Raw genomic sequence first — 21,035 nt, 5'->3', positions numbered from 1 at the left:
TTACTAAAGTCAAATAAATTGCGCTTTTCGTTTAGGTAACCAGTTAAATCGTTGGAGCTTCGCTTGATCTGAACTAATAGAGAATCAGTGTCCGTGTAAAGTAAATTTACTTTTTCACCAAAATTGGCTTTCAGTTCGTTGTAATAAAAATCGTACATTAACGTTTTGGAGAGATCGAGAATACTTACACCGCAATAGATTGGGCTTATTTAATTTTGTTTTGGTTTGGTACATCTCCACAAACGAAAGCTCGCAATCCTCAAATGGTACCGTCGATTTGTAATTTGGTTTATAAGTTAATTTTCTGTACTTATCGGAATCCTGTACGTCCCTCAGTAAATGACCGTCAATTCGATATATGACATTTTCCATCGTCTTGCCAAAGACCGAGTTGTTCATCAATTTGAAAAAGTCTTTCTCAAAATCAGACTTGGCCAATTTGCGCAATTTCGTGTTTTTGTCAATATAGCTTTTCATCCACGGCTTTTGGCGGAAACGCAGTACCCGGTGAACTTCTTTGATCCACAACCCGAGTTTAAGATATTTTTGCAATGTACAATGATGGCACACATATTTTCGTTTGGTGTTGAGAGTAGACACTAGTTTGTCTACCGAGGTTGGTTTTCCATTACCAATTAAATTTTGTTGATAGCTCGAAAGCCATTCGTTCGGTACCGGCATATTTTCGGGTGCAAGTGGAAAGTCATTATGTTTGTCATGGTGACGTTCCGGGTAATCTAAAGTGATTTCAAACATGTAACCATAGTCGTCAGTTAGTCGCAACTCTTGGATGTAATGGTACGTAAATTTTTCTAAGTCTGTTTCCCAGGTAAATTCCCCTACAGGCAGATATTTGCTCATCGCCCAGCCGTATAAATTATTTGCGTCTAGGTACATGATCTGTGACTCTGGCTTATTGGGGTCGTAATCAGGTAGTTCTGGATTATTGGCCTTTGCATATTTCTTTGCACCCACACTCGAAATACCACCTCTTTTTGCCCTTTCAAAGAACAAGTGCTTGTCAATGTCTGTCAGTAGTTCCAATTGTATACCCGAATGCTTTAACAATGCATCCCACGACAGACCCGGTGACGTATAATAGTTGGCTGGGTCAAGGCCGTAGTGTTGTTTACATACCTTCGGGAAGTTTTCAAAAATAGCCGCTAGCAATAACACGTCCGTTTCCACGTATAGGTCGTGATAGTCACCTAGGTTTTGGCAATTAAATTTTTCCCATACTGTCTCTGCACGAGCATATTCTTGCTCGGTTATTCCCCCCTGCTTCAGAGAGCTATAGGAAGCGTCGATAGGTGGGAGGGTTGTTTCTTTAAACCTGCCAAATGAGTCGATATATTCGTAAGGATAAATTCCCTTTTCCAAGAGTAAATGACTATTATTTGTAAACCTTTTACAAAGTAAGTTAAAATCATCGGGTGAACAGTTCTTAACCAACCGATCTAAGGAGGCCGCCATGAAATGAAAGGAGTCTAAGAACCTGAGTTGGCCAAAGGAGAACGAAATGTAGTTCTCGGTATTTTTAGCGATCAACTTAATTGATTTCCCGTAAAATTCGTGAGCGCCCTGCATAATCAAGTGCGCATCGTATTTCTCGAGATTATGTAAAATTACCGGAATGGGTGTTTGATAGACCACTATTCTTAACTTGAGATTACAACTGGCGTGCGCTGGGCCTCGGTACTTCCCCGTCACGTGACAATGATCGCAAACTTTTCTAAAATTATTGATGGGCTTTTTACAATCGAAACATACCCATTCTTTGAACTCTTTATCTTTACCTTCAACTTTAACTATATGACAAAACTGGATTTTTTCTTCTTTTGTCTCTGGTGGTTTTGGAATATCTCATTGACAGTGAGATTTATCCGCTCGCTTTGCTCGATCTATCAACTTTTCGCAGATCCAACAGCGATTACAATTTTCGTAAATTTTTTGTAACTCGGGTGACCAGATCAACGGCTCTTTGTTTTTAAACGTTTCGTTGATATTCTCTGTTTCCTGAGAAAGTGACCCTACAAAATCAACAGCCGCGTCTTGACCTCTGAATGTTTTGCGGCTAGTGCAAACTCCATCGCATCCGACGACCGCGTATGAGTATCCACAAGGCTTGTGAATCTGTGTTTTGATAGTATTTGATTTAGCTGGCGATAGTTTTTCCAAAACCGACTCAAAATCGGCGTAAATGACAAAAGGCGCGTCTTGTTTATCTTTGTAATTTTTTAAACTTTAGTATATTTTCACCTTCGGGCCGGCATTTCTAGTTTACTTGCGGGATCGTTTAACTCTTGTCCTTCTTCTGTGTGCCCGGTTAACTTTTCTTCCGTTTGTAAATGCGACATGCAATTGAAACACCAGTGTTTTTGGCCGTTGTGATGATCGATATCACTCGTTAACCGAGAAAAGTTTTTAATCCAACAGTAGTGACTCTTTTCACCTTTGTTAAAGTAAAGTAAATTGATCGGTTCCTCCGAGCGTTTGCCTTTGTGGAGGATGTAAAGACCGTCTTTTTTGGCGTAACCAAACACATTGATCGCCAAGCTATTTTGCGATTCGATACGTGAGATTTGTGAAATTGGCGTTGGAAAGCTTACGTTTGTAAAATTTAAACCATCCTATTCTGACCGGTAAGTCGAAGGCCGCTCCTTATTTATTTTATATTTTAGATTTGTTTCTAGCTGACTTTTGACGCCGTCTGAATATAATTTTAAAGCTGCCCGCAACGCCCATCGGATACATTCTTGATCTTTATTTTGGACGTTTATGATTGCTTTTTGTCTAACAGTTCCTTAGGCAACAGAATGTAAGAAGAACCCACTGGATTATATTTAACCACGTTGATATAAAAAGCGACGACTTTGTCAAAGATCCAACCCGAGCCTTTTTGTGTATGAGCTTCAACATCTTCGATTTGTGCTTCGCGTTGTTTGGCGAGTGCGTTTTTAACGTCGGCCTTGTTTGCGACGGCATCGTTGTCGCTAAGGTTTTTCCAATCTAAACTGAACTTTTAGAGCCGTTTGCAATTTGTACAAACCAATTTCTTTCAGTTCTTCTAAAGCTTTTTTCTCGATGAAAGTTTTGTAAAAATCAAAAAAGCGGATGAGGTCATATTTAAAAAAACGAGGAATCAACTCCCAATTGCGAAAGTTACCTTGAAAACGATTGATGCTTCTGATATCTACTTCCGCAATTTCCTCGGGCTGAGTGTAAGCTTTAATCGCATCGATAAAGTCCTGTTTGACATATCTGTCTTTGTTTGCAAAAGGAATATTATATTTTTGTACCGTTTTCAACAGCTGCCGATATGACTGACGCGGGAGATACCTAAATTGTTTTTGATCCTCTTTGATAGCGTTTATTAGTTCTAATCGTGTATGATGTTTCCCTTTTGGCGCAAGTAGCGGAACGTTATACTGTTTGACAAAATCTTCTAAAAACGGCTACTTATATCGAATAAAATATTTTAACAGAGGTCTTTGTTCTTAGCTGCTCATGTCTCTATTTTTATATAAGTCTCTAAAATTTTTTCCATTTTTATTCAACATGTTTTTTTTAATACTACTATTTTTATATAAAGAGCATTTATTTAAGGTGGTTGTAAACGCTGGCGGTTCAATACACCGTAAGTTATTCTACTAAATCACCAAAATAATTCCCAGCAAGTAGATCGGATGTAGGCCAAAGGTCACCCAACACACCAGCAAAGGGGAGCCACGTAAAATAGATTTATCCCCTAGAATGTCTATATTTTTTAAAAATGTCCTTTTTGTCGATATGGTACCCAGGGGGTTTTTGGGGCAAAACCCGGGATTTCGAGTCATTTATGGTTTTCCCATTTTTTCTCGTCAAAACTATTTCCGCGATTTTTTTAGTCGATGTAGTACCCAGGAGTTTTGGGCAAAAACGGGGCAAAAAGGGATGTGTGCTCCAGAACTCTCCAATCCCTACTACTGGGCTGTATGACACCCCCGAAGAGGGCAACTGGAGATGGGCGGACAACACTCCTTTCAACTACACGTTAGTAATTTATGAACAGAGCGAAATCCTTTGGTTGCAGCCGAATCACAGTATACATACCTTGCAATTCTCTCTTATATTAATTTAGCATTAAGCCAATAAACCTGAGGGTTTGGGAAACAGAAAGTTGAATGAAGCTACCCACAGGACTGTCAGCTTGCGTCAGTGTGAGATTTTCTTGAAATCAGTGCCATACAAATTCTCTATTTCGCAATGGAGTGTAGAAACCAATATTCAAATGGCGAAGTCATCAGATTACCCGGTAAAACTTGAGTAGTTAATGACAGTTAATGGCAGTTAATGCGTGTTCCAGATAATTGAGAAAGTTGTATTTTCTTGATTTTTTTTCAAGTGAGTGCATTTTCTTAGTTTGTCTGTGAATCTGCAACCCTCGTCTCACAAAAACTTGCAAGGCCAGACCGGCAATGCAATAGCTACGTACACGCAGCATTCTCTTATAAAACTCAGTTAATGTACATGTATTTGGGTTTATTTTAAGCGAACACTAGAGGTCTGACCAAAGCATGAATATGTTTTCCTGTTGAGTTTGTTTTCTTTCTACACGTAGTTTATTTCCTGTTTGACTTTTCCTAGATCTGAGCTACAACGCGTGCCCTCTAGGTACAAAAAACGCCCTCTTGGTGAAACTTATGCCGAAAGGGTCATAGTACAACTGTACTTTTCCTGCTCCTCAGTAGATTACTGGTTTTAATTTGATGTGTGTCTCGAACGCCTAAGCAACTCTGAAGTATTTTTCCTGAAGTTTAGGTATTTATATAACTGTTGGCTATTCCAGCTTATTCGCCGGCCTGTAACCTATAATGTTGTAGCTCCCGCGGCTACCTGGGGGGCACCCTGTTATTACATCATATCCCAAATTGTACATTATATGACGATTACCTGCTGTGTAGGGGTCCTTGGTGTTTTGTACGCTCGATGGGGCAAATGACACCTGGGTGGAGGCCGAGGGTACTGTTTGCCCTCAAGGGTGTACAAAGCCCATGGACCCCGTTGCAACACAAAAGTATTGTTTTGTTTTAACACGATAGCAGATTTTACGAACGTAAGGGAACGAAGCTAAATACATTTTCCAGTGTCAAAATACATTTTATTTCAATTAGCCTTTTAGAAGAATGGCGGACGCAATAGGAGGGCTTTATTTGAAGTGGGTAAATTTGGAGCAAACACAAAAGGTTTTATTCAAACCAAATAGCGCCCTCTATTGTGTCTGCCAGACTTCTAAAAGAATAGCTGCACTAACAAAGTGTTTAGTTGAACAAATTCATTTGACTCAGTAATTAGCAGGAAATACCATCTCTCTTGCCTTGATACTTTCTCAGGAAATTTCTAGAAAGCTATCCGATTCTGTCGTGGGTAACATCTAAATCTAAGGGGCCGAACTGGACAGAAAATCAAGAATAGACAAGCGTAAAAAATATAATTCCAACACATTTAACTGTTTCAATTCAGTCCATTGACTTCTTTTCTTCACTTATGCAAATTGGTTGCATGTACGATTAAGGTTGGTGATGTTGTTGTGAACCTTTATCGTCGATTTTCACCGTTTTTTTCACCGCATTTACAATCCATGTTCCGTCTCGATTGGTTTTTATCAGCCTCTCAATTTTGCCACTTATTTCCTCATTCAGTTGCGTTCCGCCACTCGGTGCCGCTTCCCAGCTGCGCTACTGTATCTGGGCTGCGTTGTCAAAGCCGATAATACACAGTCCTGATTGTCACTAAGAAACTGCTGCAACAGGAGACAATCGGCGGGTGCCACGTGTTTTGTTTAAAGGAAGCGCAAAGAGCAGATGAAATGTGCAGCTGGAACATAGGTTGAGGGCATTTCAAAATTTCAAATGGGGAACACAGACCCCGGGGGCATGCAGTGACCAATACCATTGGTCAACATAACATAACGTGTATAGTAAAGCAATAAGAAAGCCAGTCTCCTTCTGGGGGTCTTTCTTTTCAGGAACTTCAATTCAGGTGAGGGTGACTCGGCCTTGAACCTGGACTACGCAAACAACTGCGCCGTTCTACTCAAAGGCACAGGAAAATGGAGGGCCACGCAATGTCATTCGTACAATGTCAGGATCTGTGTGCAGCCTCGTAAGTCTCAAGTGGACTCATAGATGGAGGAAATATATTTAATTTCTCCATTCTTGGACACAGTCTTGTGAAAGACCCCAAAAGGACAAATTACACATTGTCAAACACGCAAAGGGATTGCTGTTGGTTACCACGCAGTTAAAATCTACTTTGGTGTGCACTGTTTTGTAGGTCATTGCGAAGAACATAGGAACTGTAAACAAGGCACTGTGATAAAATAACTCTCTTTAGATGAAAATGTTTCGGTCAAGTGGCTTGACACAGACATTAAATAGATTTATGATATCGTTGTTTTGCAAAATTTGTTTTGTAAGTACAGTTTTTCTCAGGAGCAGGGTGAACACAAATTTCTAGGAGGTCATTAAAAAGCAAATGAACAGCGTCTTATAATGTGAAGTGTTTGTTCATTTCAAGACTTCAAAGGGGCCCTTCAAGACCCGGGGCCCCTCCAATGGAGCACATGAACGCCCTCCCCCGTAGTCGCTCGATCTAAATTATATTGTTTGTTCTAAACCTAAAGGACGATAGATCGGTTCTTCTGAATGATTGACACTGTTAGTGATACGCGACTTATAATAGTGTTGTCATATGTCAGTTCATTTCCTGACCATGTTTAACCACGTGGACTCTAATCCATCTCACTTTCTTTCGAATCAAAGAATCGACAGCGGTGACTGTTTGACTATTGCAGTTTTCTGACACGGGCCAATGTTCTCTTGTAGGTGGTGAGCAGTTGTGTCCAGATGGAGGAACTTTTTCCGTGACCGATGCTACTGGTCTTATCAGTCTGGAAACTGGGACAAGGCTAACAGAGATTGCGAAGAGCAGTTTGGGAAAGGTGTAAAGCTGGTTATCGTGCGTGACGCGGAGCTAAATGTGAGAATCAATAAGATGTGTAGTCTGCCGGGGGGGTCGGTATGACACCGTCCGTAAAACACTGTTTCTGTCGGATATTTGAGTTTCATTGCCACCGCATTACAAAGCATAGCGCCCAGTAACGCAGACGAACAGCTACGGCGGAGTTCCTCACATGTCGTACACGTGATTTTCTTTTAGATTGACAGTTTACATCGATAGCAGACAAACTGTGTGGTTGGTCCATAAACCGTTGCGTTTGGAAACCAGAGCGACTTCTCAAACATACCAAATTGACGAGTCGATGCTTGCTAACCAATCAGGTGTCTTGTTTAATGTGACGTCACAGACTTACTGGAAGACTGTTGGAGCAAGAATATGCGTGCCTACATCGTACGTTTGAATATTCTTGTGTGGCGCCATTGCTATTATGCAAAGCGGTAACATATTGTTTGCATATCGAACAGGCATGAGCATACTTATTGGCATGTCGAACGAGTTTCTGCTTCCTGTATGTTGTAGGTGTACAATATCGTTTTCCGTAGTTTGTTGTAAAACACCGATTCACGATTGACGGCATTTTATCGACCACTCCCTTTTGCTCTTTTCTAATCTTTCTCTTCTCTTTTTTGTCTATGAAAACGATTCAAGATTTTCCCCCATCGATAATGGAAATAGACTATTGTCGATTGTCGATTGTTGAACTAATAAAAATTCTCGCTTTGTACATTAAGGAAGCACCTGACTTGAAGTATTTAAGGCCCGACTGGAAGCCATTGATCTTGAAGAACTAACCAAAAACCCATTTCAAAAGACAACCTACCTGCTGCATACCTGACGCACTGCATGTTTAGAAAACCCCTCCAAATGATTTCATGCAATTAAATTTCTGAAGATTCCTTATCCACATTACAACAAGGTTTATGAAGTCAGGACCGACGTCTTGACAAGATACTTGTAAGCAATGAATGTAAATTCTTATTTCAGCAACACTTTGTTCAGTGTGAGCAGGTTTGCTGACAAGAATACGTGATTAGCCCGGTAGAAAATGATTCATGCATAAAGGTCCCAAGAGATAACATTTAATGTGTCATCCATCCTCCTTGTTTCTTTTTTAATATAATCCAGGCGTTTTTGTCTCACCACGTGCATCCCGCTGTATGGCTTGGCCTGCGTTACTACCAACAGAATGATACATGGTACTGGGTAGACGGCAGTCCGCAGGACCCTAACGGGTACGGTAGGCATGGTAACTTAGCCCCGAAAAGAATGGACTATAAAAATGAGACAGGCATCTTTAAGGTTTCTGCGATAGGCGGAGTCTGAACCCCAGGGGATGGGCCCTTATAGTTAAGTGAATGGTTTATAACACTGGCCGCGTCCTGTTTGCAAGTGCGACCCTGCCCTGATAGTTCGCACATCCGAGTCAATGTAGAACTGGTGTTTGCACATTCTGCCATAAATCGTTTGGCTTTGACGTTGGTAAAAGAACGCAAATTCCATGGGACTGTTCACTGATGATAACAGAACACATTGAAGCCTCAGTTGACCTCTTCTGTAAATACACATGAAGTGGAGTTGTATGGCGGGGCCTTCCACACTTTAAGGGGACAATTTCTTTCACTGAAAAGTCGGTACGAGATTTTTGGGGGGAGGGGAAATTGGTTCTATTACGTATTGCCCGAAAATGTTTATAATTTGAACTCAGGGTGGACGTAATTCCGGGGGAGGGGTCAGGGACTACTCCCCGACTTTTTGAGGGGGTGGGCTATTGAATCATCCTCGAACACTTGTTTAGGTTGGAATGGGCTGTCGAATCATCCTCCCTCACTTGTTGAGGTGGGGGATGGGCTATTGAATCATCTTTCCTCACTTGTTGAGGTGGTGGATAAGCTATTGAATCCTCCTCCCACACTTGTTGAGGTGGGGGATGGGCTATTGAATAATCCTTCCACACTTGTTGAGGTGGTGGATAGGCCATTGAATCCTCCTCCCACACTTGTAGAGGTGGGGAATGGGCTATTGAACCCTCCTCCCACACTTGTTGAGGTAGGGGATGGGCTATTGAATCATCCTCCCAGGCTTGTTGAGGTGGTGGATAGGTTATTGAATCCTGCTCCCACACTTGTTGAGGTGGTGGATAGGCTATTGAATCATCCTCCCACACTTATTGAGGTGGGGGATGGGCTATTGAATCCTCCTCCCACACTTGTTGAAGTGGGGGATGGGCTATTGAATCCTCCCACACTTGTTGAGGTGGTGGATGTGCTATTGAATCCTCCTCCCACACTTGTTGAGGTGGAGGATGGGCTATTGAATCCTCCTCCCACACTTGTAGAGGTGGGGGATGGGCTATTGAATCCTCCTCCCACACTTGTAGAGGTGGAGGATGGGCTATTGAATCCTCCTCCCACACTTGTTGAGGTGGGGGATGGGCTATTGAATCCTCCTCCCACACTTGTTGAGGTGGGGGATGGGCTATTGAATCCTCCTCCCACAATTGTTGAGGTGGTGGATGGGCTATTGAATCATCCTTCCTCACTTGTTGAGGTGGTGGATAAGCTATTGAATCCTCCTTCCACACTTGTTGAGGTGGTGGATAGGCCATTGAATCCTCCTCCCACACTTGTAGAGGTGGGGGATGGGCTATTGAACCCTCCTCCCACACTTGTTGAGGTAGGGGATGGGCTATTGAATCATCCTCCCAGACTTGTTGAGGTGGTGGATAGGTTATTGAATCCTCCTCCCACACTTGTTGAGGTGGTGGATAGGCCATTGAATCCTCCTCCCACACTTGTAGAGGTGGGGGATGGGCTATTGAATCATCCTCCCACACTTGTTGAGGTGGGGGATGGGCTATTGAATCCTCCTCCCACACTTGTTGAGGTGGGGGATGGGCTATTGAATCATCCTCGCCTCACTTGTTGAGGTGGGGGATGGGCTATTGAATCCTCCTCCCACACTTGTTGAGGTGGGGGATGGGCTATTGAATCATCCTCCCACACTTGCTGAGGTGGGGGATGGGCTATTGAATCATCCTCCCACACCTTTTGTCTTGAGTACAAAATTTAACCAGATTGTGAAATCTTTTAGGCTTCCAACCACTAAAATGCATTCATTATAACTCAAAAAAGGAAAACATCAGGCTTACAGGCCTACGGATTCTGCACGTCAAAAGCTTTCGACATCGACATCAGACAAAACCTTACCTTGTAATCAACCTTGCCTTATTAGTATATTCGAAATATTTTACCTATCGTCGATTTCCATTCGTACCCCCAAAGTTTCGAAAGATGGGAAGACGTCGATAGGGACCCCAGGCGAGATTAGCTGCACTGCGCAGCTCTAGACTACACGTACGAGAATGCCAACGGTCGGTAGATGTCAGTTCACTGTTCGAACATTTTCCGTACTGTTTGTGCCTTGCAGAGTAAGAACCCTCTTTATCCTTACCAAGATATTAGAAATCCGGGCTTTCGTTTAGAAATGTAACAGTTGCCTTCAGGCCTATGTGGCCAATCCTTTACTTGCAGCTTACTATTTTTGTCCATGCATGTTCACACAATACACAAAAACATTTAGTCGGGAGATGTCGAATTAATCACATGCAGTCGAATGCATGCAGTTCCTAAGGAATCAATGCTTGGTTATGACACATAATTCATTACTGAATCGAACACACGGTGGAATCTATTAAAGGTAACGTTGGCAGAGATTTGGTAGAGAAAGTAGTATTTAAAAACAATTTAAGAAGTCTTTTTGAATTAACCGCTGTTCCTTTCTCTCTCCAGCTTGCTAAGATGGGCCATCCCGTGTATTGGCATCAAGGAAAGGGCAAAACAGTAGGCAATCCGACGAGGAACCCGAATGTCTTGACTTATGCAGCAAATCGAGATATTTGTGTGTTTCCGGTGCACTCTGTCGGCACACGGGCAAGTGTCATTGCGAGGCGGTGTTCCCGGGCATGAAGTGCAACAAAGGTGATGGACAGACCTTTCTTTTTGATTTACGCCCTCTCTCTTTTTGATATCTGTCAAACTGAAACTATGTACATGTACAGTGATTTCTTGCAGGCCAAATCGAATTGGATTTGGGGGTAACGGTGTGAGAAGTAGAAGGAACAATCATGTCAATCGGAGAGTTCCTTATATTTCTGGGAAAATTTGTCTTTCCCCAACTTTTGGACACCGATTGTGGTTTGATCGACAGGAATTAGTTACTACCTACTCTATTCGTCGTATACTACGTTGTCAAAATGATTGATCATTAAAGTCGTGTTTGTGTTCATTTTATCCCATATTTATCAAGACGAGATGATGGTGACAATCCATGCTCCCAAACGACTGGAACGTGGAGAGACCGTCACCATGCGCTGCCATGTCAACTTGCCGTCCATCGACATCACGGTGCTTTGGCGAAAGGTCAGCGGTACGGAGATGCTCCCGGAGGGCCGGACTGTCCTACTGGACCAACCTGAGTCAGGAGACTACGATCTAACTATAGAGAAGGTTCAGGACAATGACACAGGGTCTTACGTGTGCGTCGCCACCACCGTCATAGGGCAGATCGGCACATCGAAGATGGACAGTACCTATCTTCACGTTGTAGGTTAGTGACAATATCTCGCAAAAGCAAGCCCATTTTGTGAAGTCGTAACATTTTTGAACAAAATTCTTAACGCAATCAGTGTGTTATTCTACGAAGCTGCCACGAAGCCTACGTCGCGCAGTTGTGTACTAAATAGACCCATTGATTTGGAGAACGAAAACATTTACACAAGGCTCTGGATCAAATTGTTCCATCCAAAAACTGGTTTCAAAATTCATGAACGTCTGCATTTCTGCAAAGAAAAACACCCCAATCGTATATAGCGTCGATTCCAATGTTCATTTAAATCGATCAGTTATTTTAACTATTGTGCAAAAGTGTAAGTTTCAACCAGGACAATTGACGATGCAACATTAGACAGTCACTTCCAAGTTGAGAATTTCGTAACCCAATTGATGTTTTTGTGTTTCTTAGTTCCAAATACCGTAACACCCAAACAGCCACGCAAGGTTTCTGAAGGTTAGTGAGCTCGTTCAGTTTTACTTAAATGTCATTAGAAAGGGCATAAATATTAAATTGTCCAATTTCGTTCAAAGGAAGAAATAACAATGAATGGCATCCAGAACAAAAACTATCTGGAAGGCAAATGCACCTTGAAATTTATTTTCAAGAGAATTTCAAAAGGAGTGATACAACTCGATCTGTTTGATCCTGTTGGCTTCACCAGTCATTGATCACAGTTGTTGGATGTAAACGTTGTTTACAATCTTTTTGCGACAGGAAATGACCAGGGGGTTTCGCCCACGAAAAAAGGTAAAGATTCTAAGACAAAAAGTTTAATTTGATGGCAAGAAGATGATAGCACGCAGGCAAAGTTAATGCATACTACCTTAATTGGAACTTGTCTTGGGTCAGATATTTACAGAGACCGGAAGTGTTTATATTGTCTCCTTGAAGCTCACACCCAGAATGCCGACACGCACAAGTATAGGAATAAGAATCTATGGAGGATTCCATAGAGAACAAGGGTTCCGTGGCATACTGGTTGAAGTAATTTTCGAATTTCGACGACAGACTTGAGTTCGAGTCTAGTAGGGGCGAAACAAGTAAGTTTGCTATCTCCAAGAGTTTTTTTTTCAATTTACCCGTTGGTGTATTGTTCCCCTAAAGGTTTGATCTTTGCGGTAGCCGCTCTCGGCGTCTGCTTCGTGTGCTTACTGGCTGCCGTCATCATTGTCAAGGTAGGTTTCAAAATTCATTTACTTTAATAAGCTTGGCCTTGACTTGACCCTCAAAATGGATGTCTTAAAATCCATTCATATTATGGCTATGCAAGATATTGACATACATCGATGATTTAGTCTTCTATCTGCATTTGTCATCCCCGTTCTGTCTGGACTTGTTAACGTGTCTCGTGGAAGATTGCATCAAACTTGATTTAAAAAAGTGACTAAAAATTAGTCTTTTACTTGGAAACGCATCGGCCTCGAATTGCGGCGCAAGAATAAAATTAACTCATGACTAAATTGCATGCAAAGACAGGTGTAAACGTTCATTGCACACGGATGAACGTAAAGCTTTCCTATGTATCAAAATTTTACATTGAACTGCGCTTGAGACAACACTTAAAAGCTTGACATTCACAGTGAAGGTGGTGAGATTTTGTATGGGCAAAACGGAAAAGATGCAAAATGCTCACAGAAAGCGTTTTTCAAACTTCCCCTTAAAACTCATCCCCATCAACGTCTTGCAGGGAGACATTGGAACTCTGCCTGGAGCTCATGTGCTGCGCCCTCAACGTTTTCTGTTTTTACACACAGGTTCGTCAAGAATCTGCCTTTCGACACACTCGACGTCCCAGTGATATGCTGATGTGAGTGCCAATTGAGTGTCTGGACTCGGATTTCGTTCTGCATCTTGCTCACTCACGGTTCAGTTGCTTCTACGAATTTGATCCAAACCCAGTCTTGGTTCATTGGAAAAGTTGTAGTTTATAAGTACAGGTACATGTATAGTGGATATTAACTGAAAAGAGGGAGGGTGGGGGTGCCGGCATGTGCACTTTTCTGCCTGGAATCACGGTCGTTAATCGGTAGGGGTGTGTGTTCGGGTGTGGTGGGGATGGGGATGGGATTGGACACGGAAGGGGGTGGGTGAGGGGGTATGATTATGGGGTGGGGATTGAGATGCCCAATCGCCCATTAAAACATAAATATCAGTCATTAATTGCCAGTGGTGGGTCTTAGATCAAATAAATACGTCTATATTTGGTAGAAAAGGTGAAGTCTTGAAATCGCATTCGTGCCTAATTTAGTTTTTGCTTGCTTTTTAATTTCTTGTTCACCATGTTAAAGTTACATAATTCCGTCATACTGTTCATATTTCGCCTTAGTAAATTTGTAACGATAGGTTTAATCCTATAATCTAAATATCTGTCGTGACTTCACGAGAATAGGGGGTATATGTTTGCTTTATTTTCCAAAATGTCCGACAAAAATAGGCGGAACGCCCGTGTGGCTTGTTAAGGGTCATATTAAAGCCGCAGTTGTTGTATATACTGAGATAAGTATATACAATCGGTTTAAGTTAGGTTGATCCCAAACCCATTTGAGGCCACCATATACCATGCATTGCCGTGGGAATTAAGCAAACCAGAGTTAGCGTATCGATGCTGTGTGTTGTGTACACTTCTGGAATAAGGCCAGTGCATGAATTTCGAGCCAAATGTTTGTCACATAACCGAGGGGTTTGATTATGTTCCAGGTCTGAAGCAGATTACAGCTGTAATTCCGTAGACCAAGGGTCTCAAATTAAGAGATTTGGCCGAAAGCCGGAAATTGTATAAAAGCCGAGGTCGTGGGCGGAGCGGGGAAGGGGTGTGCTAGGAGGACGCATACTATGCTATTATGCCCATGTTCTATCGGGAGATGAGATCGGCTTGCAGATGCAAAGGTCACAAATATCAAATTAAAGAAAAATCGGGATTTACAATGTTTTTACCGATTGAAGCTAACGGAGGCCATCCTGAATGCAATCGTCCGTGATAGGGATACCGGTATATGATGTGATTTCGTCGAGGTTTCAATGCATATGGACGAATGCGTTGATGTACATGTAGAAGTCGGCAACGAACCTATAATACTTTGAGCGTCTATAGAGCAGCTGATTCTTATCAGCTTCCATTTTGAAACAGTATGGCTGCAGTTTTTATGAGTCTTCTTGGTGACTTGAGTCTTTGTGTTGTATGCAGAAAGACTTTGAGAAATCTGGCGCCAACATCGTTGGACGTCTTTTGACGTTGTTATAAGTTGACCTCTAAATCCTCTCTGTGTTTAAGTCTTTTCGTTGGGTTTTGTAATTTGACAGGCCACCCAAGTGCTGGTTTTTTTTTTTAATAAATCCTCTCTGTTGAAAGCAGCACTGTCAATGATGTGCTACACACTTTACATCCACGTTTGTCATAACGTTATAAATTCGTTGAATACGAATTCAAGGATTCGGTGGATTTAATTGACTCATTCTTTATTTCGTGGAATAGGGCTAAGTCCTTTTGCCGTCAGATGACCACTGCTTCATCAGTACTGATAATAATGTAACAATGCCAATATGTACAGAAGGAAATACCGTTTCACACTATGAACTTTCAACACCGTGAAAATGCAGTTTTACCATAAATCACCGTGAAATTTTGTGAAGGCAATGTAAGCCCGTTTTCACGGTGGAAAGTTGATCAGCTTGGGAGCGGATTAGTTCACAGCAGTTTCACGGACTTTTCACGTCAACATCTTCGTAGCTTATGGTCCTATTGTTATTCGTAAACGGGTACACCAGTCCAGCTTCCAACCGTGGAAGATGGGAAAACAGCAGTTTAACTGTCAAAGCGTAATAAAAGATTAGTGTGATAGACAGCCAGGAATTAGCGTAGCAGTTACCAACAAAAGGAACGATTGAATACCCCTGTTTAGGTCTGGGCTTCCGGGAACCAGCGGAAACCTTGCATGAAGCAATATTGCGTGCGTGTTTTTGAAACCGTGATTAGCGAAATGCGAAGGAAGTAGTAGGAAATAGCCGGTTCTGGACCACACGCCCTTTTCACCCCCTTTTACCCATCACACGCACCGCTCGCTACGCTCGCTCACCTTTTGACCCCGGCGCCGCTCGTTTGCTCGCTGACTAAACAACTCGTGACTAGCGCCGCTCGTTTTGCTCGCTTCACTGACCTTGAACTTTTGACCCCAGCTGTAAACAACTTGTGACTGGCAATCACTCACAAACAAGTCGAGACTTGCCCGATCTGAACTCGTGACTGGCAATCACTCACAAACAAAAAGGGATTTCCCCTTGCTTTTTCGGCCTGAACTCGTGACCTCTACTTAAAGAATGGCTCTGTTCAAAGCAAAAACACGCTATATTTACAACCGCCTTAAATAAATGGCCTATATATAAAAAAAATAGTATATAAAAGAAACATGGCGACAAAAAATGGAAAAAAATTTAGAAACCTACTTATAAATAGAGACATGAGCAACCCACAACACTGACCTCTACTAACGAACTTTACTCGATTTAAGAAGGCGTTTTGAGAAGATTTTGTCAAACGGTATAACATCCCATTACCGGCAATCACCCGTAAATCTCACACTAAACCCGAGCTCATTGAAGCTATACGGGTAGATCAAAAACAATTTAGGTACCTCCCGCGTCAGTCATATCGGCAGCTGTTGAAAACGGTACAAAAATATAATATTCCCTTTGCAAACAAAGACAGATACGTCAAACAGGACTTTATTGAAGCGATTAAAGCTTACACTCAGCCCGAGGAAATTGCGGAAGTCGACATTAGAAACGTCAGGCGCTTTCAGGGTAATTTTTGCAATTGGGAATTGATACCTCGTTTCTTTGAATACGACCTAATACACTTTTTCGATTTTTACAAGGCTTTCATCGAGAAAAAAGCTTTGGAAGAACTAAAAGAAATTGGTTCGTACAAATTGCAAACAAATATCAAAGTTCAGTTTAGATTGGAAAAACCCGAGAAAACTGAATTTGGCGTATTCCCCTTTCCGAGCGACAACGATGCAGTCGCAAACAAAGCCGACGTTAAAAACGCACTCGCTGAACAACGCGAGGCGCAAATAAAAGAGGTGGAGGCTCATACACAAGAAGGCTCGGGTTGGATCTTTGACAAAGTCGTAGCTTTTTACATCAACGCGGTTAAATATAATCCAGTGGGTTCTTCTTACATTCCGTTGCCTAAGGAACTGTTAGACAAAAAAGCAATCATAAACGTCCAAAATAAAGATCAAGAATGTATCCGATGGGCGTTGCGGGCAGCTTTAAAATTATATTCAGACGACGTCAAAAGACAGTTGGAAACAAATCCAAAATATAAAAGACATGACGAGCGGCCTTCGACTAACCGGTCAGAATCAGACGGTTAAAATTTTACAAACATAAGCTTTCCAACACCGATTTCACAAATCCCACGTATCGAATCGCAAAATGGCTTGGCGATCAATGTGTTTGGTTACACCAAAAAGACGGTCTTTACATTCTTCACAAAAGCAAGCGTCCAGAAGAACTGATAAATTTGCTTTACTTTAACAAAGGTGACGAAAATCACTACTGTTGGATTAAAAACTTTTCTCGGTTGACGAGTGATATCGATCATCACGAGCATAAGAAACACTGGTGTTTTAATTGCATGTCGCATTTACAAACGGAAGAAAAGTTAATGAGACACAAAGAAGATTGCCAAGGCTTAAACGTTCCTACATGTAAAGTTGAAATGCTGGTCAAGGGCGAGAATATACTCAAGTTTGAAAATTACAAAAATAAGCAAGATGCACCTTTTGTAATTTACGCTGATTTTGAGTCGGTTTTGGAAAAACTACCACCAGCTAAATCAAATACTCTCAAAACACAGATTCACAAGCCCTGCGGATATTCGTACGCGGTCGTCAGATGCGATGGAGTTTGCATTAGCCGAAAAACATTCAGAGGTGAAGACGTGGCTGTTAATTTTGTACAGTCACTTTCTCGGGAAGAAGAAAAAATAAACGAAACGTTTAAAAACAAACACCCGTTGATTTGGTCACCCGAGTTACAAAAAATTTACGAAAAATGTAATAGATGTTGGATCTGCGAAAAGTTGATAGATCGAGCGAAAGCGAACGAATCTTGCTGTCAATGTGATATTCCAAAACCACCAGAGACAAAAGAAGAAAAAATCAAGTTTTGTCATATAGTTAAAGTTGAAGGTAAAGATAAAGAGTTCAAAGAATGGGTATGTTTGGATTGTAAAAAGCCCATCAACAATTTTAGAAAGGTTAGAGATCATTGTCACGTGACAGGGAAGTACCGAGGCCCAGCGCACGCCAGTTGTAATCTCAAGTTAAGAATAGTGGTCGATCAAACACCCATTCCGGTGATTTTACATAATCTCGAAAAATACGATGCGCACTTGATTATGCAGGGCGCTCACGAATTTTACGGGAAATCAATTAAGTTGATCGCTAAAAATACCGAGAACTACATTTCGTTCTCCTTTGGCCAACTCAGGTTCTTAGACTCCTTTCATTTCATGGCGGCCTCCTTAGATCGGTTGGTTAAAAACTGTTCACCCGATGATTTTAACTTAGTTTGTAAAAGGTTTACAAATAATAGTCATTTACTCTTGGAAAAGGGAATTCACCCCTATGAGTATATAGACTCCTTTGATCGGTTCCAAGAGAGACGGCTCCCGCCAGTAGACGCTTTCTATAGCTCTCTGAAGCAGGGGGGAACAACCGAGCAAGAATATGCTCGTGCAGAGACAGTATGGGAAAAATTTAATTGCCAAAACCTAGGTGACTATCACGACCTATACGTGGAAACGGACGTGTTATTGCTAGCGGCTGTTTTTGAAAACTTCCGGAAGGTGTGTAAACAACACTACGGCCTTGACCCAGCCAACTATTATACGTCACCGGGTCTGTCGTGGGATGCATTGTTAAAGCATTCGGGTATACAATTGGAACTACTGACAGACATCGATCAACACATATTTTTTGAAAGGGCCAAAAGAGGCGGGATTTCTTCTGTGGGAGCCAAACGATATGCAAAGGCCAATAATCCAAAACTACCCGACTACAACCCGAATAAGCCAGAGTCACAGATCATATACTTAGACGCAAATAATTTATACGGCTGGGCGATGAGCAAATATCTGCCTGTAGGGGAATTTACCTGGGAAACAGACTTAGAAAAATTTACGTACTATTACATCCAAGAGTTGCGACTAACTGACGACTATGGTTACGTGTTTGAAATCACTTTAGATTACCCGGAACGTCACCATGACAAACATAATGACTTTCCACTTGCACCCGAAAATATGCCGGTACCGAACGAATGGTTTTCGAGTTACCAACAGGATTTGATTGGTAATGGCGAAGTGAGTACCGTCTCGGTAGACAAACTCGTGTCTACTCTCAACACCAAAGAAAAATACGTGGTTCACTATCGTACATTGCAAAAATATCTCAAACTCGGGTTGTGGATCAAAGAAGTTCACCGAGTATTAAAATTTCGTCAAAAGCCGTGGATGAAAAGCTATATTGACAAAAACACGAAATTGCGCAAGAAAGCAAAAAATAATTTTGAGAAAGACTTTTTCAAATTGATGAACAACTCGGTCTTTGGCAAGACAATGGAAAATGTCAGATATCGAATAAGTACAGAAAATTAACTTATAAACCAAATTACAAATCGACGGTACCATTTGAGGATTGCGAGCTTTCGTTTGTGGAGATGTACCAAACCAAAACAAAATTAAATAAGCCAATCTATTGCGGTGTAAGTATTCTCGATATCTCCAAAACGTTAATGTACGATTTTTATTACAACGAACTGAAAGCCAATTTTGGTGAAAAAGTAAATTTACTTTACACGGACACTGATTCTCTATTAGTTCAGATCGAGCGAAGCTCCAACGATTTAACTGGTTACCTAAACGAAAAGCGCAATTTATTTGACTTTAGTAATTACCCACCCGATCATCCGCTTTACAGCGTCAAAAATAAAAAAGTCATCGGTAAAATGAAAGACGAATTTGGTGGCAAAACAATTTTAGAAGCCCTGTGCATCAGGCCAAAAATGTATTCGATCTTAACTACCGATCACAATTTAAAGAAGGCGAAAGGGGTCTCCAAAGTAGTAACCGAGAAACGGTTAACCCACGAGATGTATAAAAGCTGCCTATTTGACAGGGTTTCTTATTTCAATAAACAACAATTATTTAGATCGGATAAACATCGGGTGTTCACCATTTCACAAAATAAACTTAGTCTGTCACCGTTGGACACAAAGCGCTACATATTGCCGAACGGAATCGATACGTTAGCTTACAGGAATTACCTAATCAACAGGTAGTTATTACCGAGCGAGTATTACCTAATTCGGTAATTCGGTATCCTCGGGTACTACCTGAAGTTCCTCTTTGACGAAACTCCTATTTGGCCCGTTTAATAAATAGTACAAAGTGGGACCCGTTTTTACCCTCTTGCCTTTCACTCGTTTAAATTGACTGGTGCGCTTTTCAATTTGATAGACGTCCACGGGCAGATCGGATCTGTTGCCCTTCTGACGGTGCCGCCCTCTTGCTCGCCCGGGTAATAGAGGTACCTAACGACCACGTCTGGAAGAAGTTCTCTTTGGGTAGTTCTTACAGGTGCACTCGGTGTTTGGCTCGCTACGCTCGCTAATTTTATAGCTTCTGCAGGAACGGCATCTATTAAACGCGTTTTTTCCTCGTTGAACGATTTCACGACCTGGGGCAAACGTTCTACCCATTCCACGTTTCGCTCGCCCACGTTTATCATTTCTTGAACGTATTGGTGGCCAAATAAACGCTCGGCTAAAGTACGGTTAAACCTTTCCACGATTCCTTGAGATCTGTGTACCCCAGGTTCACCCACTTGAATTTGTACCCCGTGTTTAACCATTAGCTTTTTAAACTCGCCTTTGAATTCAGTTCCCGAGTCTACCATTACGAATTTGGGCCAGGTCAGAGGTGATCGCTCGTAAATTTTCTTGGTCGCTTCGGTTACATGTTCGGCGGTTTTACTGGTCAACGGTTCTGCTTCTTTATACCGCGAACCCACATCTACCACGGTCAAAGCATACTTAAATGTTTTTCTTTTAACGCGGTCCCAGGGTAAATAAAGTACGTCCATTTGATGCGCATAATTAGGTTCGACCGATTCTGATTGCAACATTGTAGGTCTGGGTACGTAATTTGGTGCGGGTAAATATATTTGCCAAATGGCCTGCTTTTTAGCCAGTTCCTGACGACCGATTTGTCTGCACCGGTCTTTTCGTGTAGATGATCGACCGCGCTTTCTCCTCGCCAGTAACCCTGCGGGCTGTAAATTCTCTCTCCATTTTAAAATAAGTTACGCAAATTGATAAGCTAACAACCCCACCAAGGCCGTCCCAGATATAATCCA

At 41.8% G+C, this 21,035-nt stretch overlaps 1 protein-coding gene across 3 annotated transcripts; it reads left to right on the top strand.

Annotated features, from left to right (window-relative positions):
• The first annotated feature begins 3,877 nt into the window (after positions 1 to 3,877).
• On the top strand, positions 3,878 to 13,577 carry LOC110983829 (uncharacterized). Of its 3 annotated transcripts, XM_087132161.1 has the most exons (11): positions 3,878 to 4,032; positions 6,008 to 6,144; positions 6,867 to 7,020; positions 8,128 to 8,234; positions 10,284 to 10,429; positions 10,791 to 10,979; positions 11,308 to 11,607; positions 12,022 to 12,066; positions 12,328 to 12,360; positions 12,718 to 12,788; positions 13,368 to 13,577. In XM_087132161.1, the coding sequence occupies exons 6-11, from the start codon at positions 10,964 to 10,966 to the stop codon at positions 13,422 to 13,424; spliced, it is 522 nt and encodes a 173-aa protein (XP_086988287.1). In that variant the 5' UTR covers positions 3,878 to 4,032; positions 6,008 to 6,144; positions 6,867 to 7,020; positions 8,128 to 8,234; positions 10,284 to 10,429; positions 10,791 to 10,963; the 3' UTR covers positions 13,425 to 13,577. The 3 variants fall into 3 exon arrangements, with proteins under 3 accessions (XP_086988287.1, XP_086988288.1, XP_086988289.1); XM_087132162.1 differs by lacking the exon at positions 10,284 to 10,429; XM_087132163.1 differs by lacking the exons at positions 3,878 to 4,032; positions 6,008 to 6,144; positions 6,867 to 7,020; positions 8,128 to 8,234 and having other exon boundaries at positions 10,101 to 10,429.
• The last annotated feature ends 7,458 nt before the right edge of the window (positions 13,578 to 21,035 follow it).

Source organism: Acanthaster planci, unplaced genomic scaffold, assembly GCF_054643075.1.
Source record: "Acanthaster planci isolate LZ-2023a unplaced genomic scaffold, COTS_SCS Contig108, whole genome shotgun sequence".
Lineage (NCBI taxonomy): Eukaryota > Metazoa > Echinodermata > Asteroidea > Valvatida > Acanthasteridae > Acanthaster > Acanthaster planci.
This window is presented reverse-complemented; position numbering and strand designations above follow the sequence as displayed.